The sequence below is a fragment of the Heptranchias perlo genome, chromosome 4 (genome assembly GCF_035084215.1).
Source record: "Heptranchias perlo isolate sHepPer1 chromosome 4, sHepPer1.hap1, whole genome shotgun sequence".
In the NCBI taxonomy this organism is placed as follows: Eukaryota; Metazoa; Chordata; class Chondrichthyes; order Hexanchiformes; family Hexanchidae; genus Heptranchias; species Heptranchias perlo.
This window is the reverse complement of record NC_090328.1, coordinates 93227402-93237663: the sequence shown is the minus strand read 5'-3', so window position 1 is coordinate 93237663 and position 10262 is coordinate 93227402. Positions and strand designations below refer to the sequence as shown.

General features: G+C 42.6%; 1 protein-coding gene across 1 annotated transcript in view; it reads right to left on the bottom strand.

Moving 5' to 3' along the window:
- hacd4 (3-hydroxyacyl-CoA dehydratase 4) overlaps positions 1-10262 on the bottom strand; it is a 51258-nt gene continuing 40996 nt past the window's right edge. Inside the window, exons 5-7 of the mRNA XM_067983304.1 lie at positions 9130-9236; positions 3957-4088; positions 1-2625 (exon numbers count right to left, since the gene is read on the bottom strand). Coding sequence (XP_067839405.1) covers positions 2549-2625; positions 3957-4088; positions 9130-9236 — 316 coding nt within the window. The 3' untranslated portion in view covers positions 1-2548. The remainder of the gene's footprint in view (positions 2626-3956; positions 4089-9129; positions 9237-10262) is intronic.

The following is a 10262-nucleotide window of genomic DNA, read 5'->3' as shown; positions in this document are numbered from 1 at the left end:
GAGATTTCATGGGGTCCAGAGTCAATGTTGAGGACTCCCAGGGCCACTCCCTCCTGACTGTATATCACTGTACCGCCACCTCTGGTGGGTCTGTCCTGCCGGTGGGACAGGACATACCCAGGGATGGTGATGGATGAGTCTGGGACGTTGGCTGAAAGGTATGATTCTGTGAGTATGGCTATGTCAGGCTGTTGCTTGACTAGTCTGTGGGACAGCTCTCCCAATTTTGGCACAAGTTCCCAGATGTTAGTAAGGAGGACCTTGCAGGGTCGACTGGGCTTGGTGTTTTTTCAGGGTATGATAGCATAGTGGTTATGTTACTGGACTGGTAAGCCAGAGGCTTGGACTATTAGTCCAGTGAATGCAAGTACAAATCCCACCATGGTAATTTCAGAATTTAAAGAATTTTAAAAATTCAGTTAAAACACTATCTGGAAATAAAAAGCTGATATCAGTAAAAGTGACCATGAAGCTGTCGGGCTGTTGCAATATCCTTTCGAGAAGAAAGCCTGCCGTCCTTACCCAGTCTGGTCCATGTGTGACTCCAGTCCCATATCAAACGTAGTTGACTCTTAACTGCCCTTTAACGTGGCCTAGCAAACTGTTCAGTTGTATCAAACTCAGAGCAATAGATGCGGCCGTCCCAGCGGCACCCACATTTCGAGAATGATTTAAAACAGTGACAGCATCTGCTATGGAACTCTGTCAGCTACCTGAAACAAGTGAAAATATCAGAGCTTTCTTCACCCCCAATAATCAGTTAGCAACATTTTTTTAAAAATCAAAATGCAATGGACTCATCACGTGAACTGTACTTAATACTGACAGCTTTATGCAAGGCACATTTCTAGATTATTTAATTGCATCCACCAACTACCTGTTAGAATGCACTTACACTACAAGTTTAGTATCGGTACTAAGCAACTTCTGCTTTGCCATAACTAAATTTGCGGTACAAATTTGGAGTTGGGCCCCACCTGATTCCAGAGGAGAGTGAGACTCTTCGGATGTGGTAGTCTCACCACTTCGGTTTGACACCGCATAAGAGTGTAAGTCCAGTACAGTATTAAACTTGGTTTACAAAGTGCACCGGGGGTCTCTGACCAGGGCACTTTTTAAACTTACCTGATCTCAATTTAAATGTTCGGTGAGCAAGGGAGGGGATTCTCTCCTCCCCACTTTCTAAATATTTTAATTTGTATGTGCGTTATTGAGGCATGCACAGAGAGCACTCCCCTATGTAGGACAGTTACGTTTCCAGCCAAGCAGGAGCCAAGCAATGTAAACACGGTTCTGCCTAGTTGAAGCCTGAACTGCAACTGCAGGCCTCAGCCCAGTAGCTGCAGTATACATTCGCTGTAAGATCTGCATTTCTGTTGCTTTCCTATCTCCATGCTGCCTTCTATCACTGATAGAATGAGCCAGTTTTTTTCTTGGAATTCCAGTTAATTCCTGTGCCCACTCAGTGAAGAATAAGCCCACTGATCAGTACTTTTTCCCCTGATTGCTGCACTCCCCTCCCCCAAACCTGGCAAACTGACAACTGCCATTCTATTTAGAATGAGCCTCTAAGTTTTATGCTAATCGAGTCTGGACTTTAAACAAGAGTTTTTGGCATGCAGAGTCCTCGAGACGAGTGATGGGCTGTCCTAATATATTTATTTAACTATTTCCATTATAATGAATACTGATCAGAGTCAAACCAGAAAAACAAATAAATCTGGAATAATTTAGCAGGAAATGTTCAATGAAATACTGCAAAATGATAGTACCGCTGAGTTAACCAAATGTAACTCAGTGTTGGAAAATAACTGGGTAAATGTAGAGTGAGACAGTTCATTGTCACAGTGATCGAATCCTACCATTCACCTCACCATAATCGAATGTTAATTCACATTTGATACGTAGTCAAATACCAAGATTTATATCATTTTGAAAAATAAACCAACAATTTTTTCAAGAAAAAAGCAGCAAGCATTCAAAAGACACTTCATTGAAGTTTAGGACTTCAAAATGCTTATGCAAACAATGTCCATGCAGACTCTTAACCAACGGATCATTCCCATGCAATTAACAAGTTTGGCAATTTCTGGGAACTAATCAGCTACTACTTAGAACATTTCATCTGCAAACTGCATGTATATTTTGCTGTCGCCTTTAGATGTCTGGCAGCTTGCTGGAGTCAAATACGACAATCGTGCAACTTGTGTCTCGGGAGTGGTTTGGCTACTTATGGAAGCCGACTGCTGATGTAGAGCTGGTATTCCAAGTTTTAAGTTTATAACTAATAGTTGGTTAAATTTCAGATTTTTAAAATTTATTTTGATATTTAATGTGAAATTATTCAGAAAGCATTGTGTGCAGTACTGCCTAGCATTGAGCATTGCAGTGCATTTAGTTTGACGGTGATTCAGAAGAGGGTTTTAGTGATTCTCTGCGTTATATGAGCAAGCTCAGACACTTCAGGTGAAAACGATGACTCCCAAATTTCCAGCAGCATTTGTAGATCCTGATGAGCAGTATGGGCAGCGATCCAAATTGATTAGGTTTACTTTTGCTTTAATTTCATAATTCTTGTGTGCTGCTTTCGTTCTTCATAGAATTGTCTGCAGCAGATGTACATACCTAAATTATACACAGGAAAAAGCAACAAAAAATTACAACAACTGCGCTGGAAGGAGAAATGCATTAATATGACAAGGACCATCAGTGATACTATTTATTGTACACACTTAGGAAGGTTGAAGAACCTAACAGCTGAAAGGTAGCAAATTCTGTCATTTTGTTCTGCTCTATAAAGCTTAGTTTAGCAGTTACTACATACGGCTGTTGATGCTCTTCATTCTGCCTAATCTTTTTAAATGCATTTTAATTCTTTTGTTTTTAAAAACGTTAACATGTATTTCGATATCAGGTTCAGTCCTTCTGTATTGTTTTCACACAGTATGTTGTATATAGATATCCTACAGATGTGCACTGGGTTCAAAGACCAGACTCTGCTAGAATGGTGTTTTGTGAGAGGAGTTTGTAGCAAGTTAGCTATCAGTTGTGACTATGTGGGCAATAATACTTGTATTCCCAGCCATTTATTCTCCTCTCTCCTGGGTCCTCATTACCCCTTTTATTGGTTGAAGAATGGTGCAAACAGCCTGGACCTGGGTCTCTGCCATAACCAGCTGCAGCTAGCTAAGATAGGTACAAGAGTGCCAATAGGGTGACTTGCCCATCAGAGTTTCCATCTCTTTCTTCCTCTGATGCCCCAACTGAAACTGGGAACTCCCTGCATCAGAATCGCTGGCCTCATCTTTCCATTCCAGGAAACAGGTTAGATTTTTTTTATTATTAAACAAAAGAATATGGTTATTCTTGTTGAAGACATAAATGTTCCGAAACATGTCTCAATTATACTGTATTTAGCAAGACATACATGATGTGTGTACTTCATTACAGTACATATTACTTTATTGTTAATTATACACCTATCACCCAATATTTTACATTTATTTTACTTCCCTTGCTTTAGTTCTCTCCTCCTCTATGCAGAGACCGTGGACAAGAGACCTGCTCCTAGACTCCTGTCGGTATTGCTCTTGAGCCAACTGCTGAGAAGTGCACGAGAGTAACACCAGGGCGACTAAACCTGGTCACAACCCTCTGCCTGTAAGAAAGTGTCTGGTTTTTGGTAAGTATTTCCTTCTCGGTGTACAGATCACAAGATAATTATAGATGAGGAAGGCTGTTGGGCCCATCTTCATTTATTCATCCAGAAACACCAACAAGATTGAAAGCAGAAACTTCCCTTTTGGGAAAACTAGAGTTGCAAATCCACATTGTAGTCCTCCATTACACAGTGTGTTGGAGTACCAGAATTGTACGTGCCACCTCATGCTTTTGTTTTGATAATATAACTGCTTGCATACATTTTTTAAGCAGGAAGAGGATCAGCTTCAACTTACCTGCAACAAGTATTAGACAGTAGAGATGCAATATATATGGAAAACGCACTGGTGTGGCAATGGGCCCAGGTAACTGAAAGGAATAGGTTCCTAGGGCTTCAAAATAGGGCAGCGACTGGTAAATGGCAATTACTGGGGTAAAAGAAAGAGTTTGTTAGTAATCTGAACACTGAAATCTTTGACCTGACTGAGGAAGCCGAGGATGTACATGAGGACCGTGGCTCCCTTTTACTAACTGAGTGCTGCTGTGGTATCTGTGCGCCACAGAATGTAACACAATTGTAGAGTTTTTAAGTTCCCAGTTTATTCTGATGAAAAGTTCTTTAGTGGATGGCATGGTGGTTTTGAAGGCCCAATGGTATAGCACAGAGTAGCAGGATGCAGGTTCATTCCTGCACTCCTCCACATGGAGTATCAATCTCTGCCATGTCTCTGTGGAGATATACAAAATAGAGGCTTGGCATTTCCCTACAGGGGAGACACTAGAAAAATTGGAGGGATAGCCACCCCGGGCTGGATGCAGTAATCTGATTTAAAACTCTGAGCCCAACAAACTTTAAAGGATTCGTACAAATTCCATATAGTATATTATGGGTACTGAGCAACGCTGTGTATTTAAAAGTGTCTTTCACCTCTTAAGACTCCGGTTGAGATCCTGGCCTGAGATAAAGGATGAAAGTCTTGTCACTCAGAGTCACAAATGAGTTGTGACAGACTCCACCCAGTTTCCAGTCAAAATAAATCCATACTACAAAACTGCTTTGAATGGACTGCTGAACATGACAAGTCTCATTTGACAGGCCCAGACTGTGAAGAATTGAAATGTCATGCCTTGTAAAGCAGAGAGCACTCCTCTGAAGCTAGGGTTGAAAAGCAATCATGTTGACAGGTCAGGACAGCACAACAGAGCAAGTGAAAAGCCAAACAGCAAAAAGAACACTTAAGATATCGTCAGTGAATGCAAAAGAAATTTAATAAAAATTGAACTTGATCCGTCTCATTTACTGTATCTTCTGTTGAGGAAGTCCCCTCCCCCTACCTGTGATTTGGGAAGTCACCTCCCCTGCTTGTTTGTACCTGTGATTAGGAAGTCACCTCCCCTGCTTGTACCTGTGATTTGGAAGTCACCTCCCCTGCTTGTTTGTACCTGTGATTAGGAAGTCACCTCCCCTGCTTGTACCTGTGATTAGGAAGTCACCTCCCCTGCTTGTTTGTACCTGTGATTAGGAAGTCACCTCCCCTGCTTGTACCTGTGATTTGGAAGTCACCTCCCCTGCTTGTACCTGTGATTTGGAAGTCACCTCCCCTGCTTGTTTGTACCTGTGATTAGGAAGTCACCTCCCCTGCTTGTACCTGTGATTTGGAAGTCACCTCCCCTGCTTGTTTGTACCTGTGATTAGGAAGTCACCTCCCCTGCTTGTACCTGTGATTTGGAAGTCACCTCCCCTGCTTGTTTGTACCTGTGATTTGGAAGTCACCTCCCCTGCTTGTTTGTACCTGTGATTTGGAAGTCACCTCCCCTGCTTGTTTGTACCTGTGATTTGGAAGTCACCTCCCCTGCTTGTACCTGTGATTTGGAAGTCACCTCCCCTGCTTGTACCTGTGATTTGGAAGTCACCTCCCCTGCTTGTTTGTACCTGTGATTTGGAAGTCACCTCCCCTGCTTGTACCTGTGATTTGGAAGTCACCTCCCCTGCTTGTTTGTACCTGTGATTAGGAAGTCACCTCCCCTGCTTGTACCTGTGATTTGGAAGTCACCTCCCCTGCTTGTTTGTACCTGTGATTAGGAAGTCACCTCCCCTGCTTGTACCTGTGATTTGGAAGTCACCTCCCCTGCTTGTACCTGTGATTTGGAAGTCACCTCCCCTGCTTGTACCTGTGATTTGGAAGTCACCTCCCCTGCTTGTTTGTACCTGTGATTTGGAAGTCACCTCCCCTGCTTGTTTGTACCTGTGATTTGGAAGTCACCTCCCCTGCTTGTTTGTACCTGTGATTTGGAAGTCACCTCCCCTGCTTGTTTGTACCTGTGATTTGGAAGTCACCTCCCCTGCTTGTTTGTACCTGTGATTTGGAAGTCACCTCCCCTGCTTGTTTGTACCTGTGATTTGGAAGTCACCTCCCCTGCTTGTTTGTACCTGTGATTTGGAAGTCACCTCCCCTGCTTGTTTGTACCTGTGATTTGGAAGTCACCTCCCCTGCTTGTTTGTACCTGTGATTTGGAAGTCACCTCCCCTGCTTGTTTGTACCTGTGATTTGGAAGTCACCTCCCCTGCTTGTTTGTACCTGTGATTTGGAAGTCACCTCCCCTGCTTGTTTGTACCTGTGATTTGGAAGTCACCTCCCCTGCTTGTTTGTACCTGTGATTTGGAAGTCACCTCCCCTGCTTGTTTGTACCTGTGATTTGGAAGTCACCTCCCCTGCTTGTTTGTACCTGTGATTTGGAAGTCACCTCCCCTGCTTGTTTGTACCTGTGATTTGGAAGTCACCTCCCCTGCTTGTTTGTACCTGTGATTTGGAAGTCACCTCCCCTGCTTGTTTGTACCTGTGATTTGGAAGTCACCTCCCCTGCTTGTTTGTACCTGTGATTTGGAAGTCACCTCCCCTGCTTGTTTGTACCTGTGATTTGGAAGTCACCTCCCCTGCTTGTTTGTACCTGTGATTTGGAAGTCACCTCCCCTGCTTGTTTGTACCTGTGATTTGGAAGTCACCTCCCCTGCTTGTTTGTACCTGTGATTTGGAAGTCACCTCCCCTGCTTGTTTGTACCTGTGATTTGGAAGTCACCTCCCCTGCTTGTTTGTACCTGTGATTTGGAAGTCACCTCCCCTGCTTGTTTGTACCTGTGATTTGGAAGTCACCTCCCCTGCTTGTTTGTACCTGTGATTTGGAAGTCACCTCCCCTGCTTGTTTGTACCTGTGATTTGGAAGTCACCTCCCCTGCTTGTTTGTACCTGTGATTTGGAAGTCACCTCCCCTGCTTGTTTGTACCTGTGATTTGGAAGTCACCTCCCCTGCTTGTTTGTACCTGTGATTTGGAAGTCACCTCCCCTGCTTGTTTGTACCTGTGATTTGGAAGTCACCTCCCCTGCTTGTTTGTACCTGTGATTTGGAAGTCACCTCCCCTGCTTGTTTGTACCTGTGATTTGGAAGTCACCTCCCCTGCTTGTTTGTACCTGTGATTTGGAAGTCACCTCCCCTGCTTGTACCTGTGATTTGGAAGTCACCTCCCCTGCTTGTTTGTACCTGTGATTTGGAAGTCACCTCCCCTGCTTGTTTGTACCTGTGATTTGGGAAGTCACACTGTCAACACATCTCCAAATTCTATCACATCTTTTCTCATCTGACTTGCCAGGTTGAAAAAATATGAGAGACGTTATTGCTAAGTTTTAAAACTTAGTAATTTTTTCCATCATGGAGGTCACATTCATCAGACTTTCTTGCAAATAGATACAATAGAGCAATCATTCTTATCAGTGTGATAACATGTCTTTCAGGTTGAGAGTTTCAGATCATTTTTGTCCAAGTACTGCATAAGCTGCTCATAATGAGTCACAAATTCCTACTGCATCATTAAATTAACAACTAAATTGCTAATTGGGATTTAAATAGAGAAACACACTACTGACCTTCATTGTTTTCCATTTCTAATAATCCTGCCTGCCATTTATACACTCTTCAGTCCACCTATAGCACTGAGCAGCATGGAGAGGTTTGGTGTGCATTTTCTACAAGACACTCTGCCTTGAACAAGTGATCCAAAACATTAAATATTTTCAGGACCTACTGGTCCATCCAGCCTGTCCCGTTCAGTTCTGATGCCTAATGCATCGCGATACAGACATTCCCCACCCCAACATGTAATCTCCTGAGAGAGGTGAAAAAAACAGATAAAAATACAACATAATTAGGGGGGGATATCTGGAAAATTTCTTTCCGACCCCCTTAGGCGTTCGAAATTAGTCCAGGAGACCTCCCTGGCCCTGATTAATACTACAAGACACCTACATTTTGTACAAGATGATCTCCGCCCCAGCCAGAAACAGGCCCAGCTCTCGCTTGAAGGAATTCAGCGAATCAGTGTTCACCGCATGAGCTGGTAACCTGTTCCACAGATCCACTATTCTCTGGGAAAAGAAAAACCTCTTAACATCTAACCTAGTTCTGCTCTCACATAACTTCTGACCAGGATCCCTGGTCCTTCCTAACCTATTCAGTTGAAACAACTGGTCTACACAAACATAATCTAGTCCCTTCATTACCTTGTAAACTGCAATCAAATCACCCCTAAGTCTACACTTCTCTAAAGAATAGAGACCCTGCTCTTTGAGCCTATCTGGGTAACTAAGATGCTTCACACTGGGAATTAATCTTGTGGCCCTCCTCTGAACCACCTGGAGTACTATGTACAGTTTCCTTATCTAAGGAAGGATCTACTTGCCTTGGAGGCGGTGCAACAACGGTTCACTAGATTGATACTTGGGATGGGAGGGTTGTCCTTTGAGGAGAGATTAAGCAGAATGAACCTATACTCTCTTGAAACATGTAAGATTCTGAGGGGGCTTGACATGAGGATGCTGCGAGGTTGTTTCCCCAGGCTAGCGAGTCTAGAACTAGGGGACATAGTCTCAGGATAAGGGGTTGGCCATTTAAGACTGAGATAAGGATGAATTTCTTCATTCAGAGGGTTGTGAATCTTTGGAATTCTCTACCCCGGAAGGCTGTGGATGCTTAGTCATTGAGTATATTCAAGACTGAGATCGATAGATTTTTGGACTCTAGAGGAATCAAGGGTATTTGGAGATTGGGCAGGAAAATGGAGTTGAGGCCAAAGATCAGCCATCATCTTAACAAATGTTGCAGCAGGCTCGAGGGGCTGTATGGCCTACTCCTGCTAATATTTCTTATGTTCTTATGTTCTTTCCAAAGCCTCAATATTATCCACCATGTGAGGAGACCAGAACTGGAAACCGTATTCTAACTGAGGCTTAACCAAGGTATTGTACTGGCAGAGGCCTCTGAGCACTCTGAAGTAATTGATGCAGACAGACTATAGCAGGGGATAAAAGGATGGAAAAAATATCTGCAAAAAAGTATAATTGAGAAGAGCCCAAATAAATTCTGCAGAGAGTATCTGTTACATCATAATATAGGTTTAAGGTAGTTGAGCATAAATACCTTCAGTCAGCACTATTAAAGGGTAAAGGGGCACCCAAAGGCAATGATGAATCTGTGACAAAATATGTAAATCAGTTCTTATGACTGACAACATGTGATACGGATACCTGTAATTTACAAGAAAGTTATGCACTTGTTACTTGCAAATAAAAAAACATTTAAAATATTCAAACATTAACGCCAATAGAGTACGAATGGTGGTGTCACAGGTCATTCATTGTAACTACATAAAAGTATTTGTACTTCCCATTTCACAAGAAAACCATTGAAGTTTCAGGGCAATTTCTTTATTACAAAGTCATGCCGTCTCCTAGTTTGAAATGCTTTTCACACATCTTGGAATTAATCCAATAGAGGTGCACACAAACAGTTGACATTTATGTTCTTTTTCATCAGCCTGAACAGACTTTCAAAACTTTAAGTAAATTCTTCTGTGAAGATAACTTTGTTTTGTAAACATTGCCAAAATAATAGTTTTCAGCTATTTCATTCTTCTTCTTTGCCTGGTTTTCTGCCCATTTTCTCCTCCCCTCCCCCCTTATCTTTATCAGAGGGGTGACCTCTTTTTGGGGTATGATTCCATGGGGGCCGGTTGTCCCCAAGTCCCTTGCCCAAATGTCAATTATTAATGTGCAAGCCTCAACAATGAATGTCAACAGGATAATTGATCATGATAGTGTCAGTGGAGAGAAGATTCTATACAAAATGCCAGCTCCCAGGCTGCCTCTGAATTTAAATGCAGGAGCAAAAAAACACGAGACTAATGTAAGTCTGCAGAAATATCTCTATATAACATTTAGGATTATGTGGTGACTCAAATAAGCACACTTCCCCTAAACAGTGCAGAAAAAAATCATCCTCTAACATGTTCTACGGTGCAGTAAGTAGATTTGAGAAATTTTCTTCCACTTTCCCAGAATCAGCATAACTAAAACCTCAGTAATGCGACACTTTTATTCAGATTGAGCTTCATACTGACAAAACATTATTACTAGCAACATAAAACTTATGGACAGAAAATTATCAACTCTCATCACCCTCACTTACGCATGTGTTATCTGGTGCCATGACATCCATTAGAATGTATGGCCCTGATATCTGGTGGGAGGGTGCGCGGTAGCGCAGGGAAAACC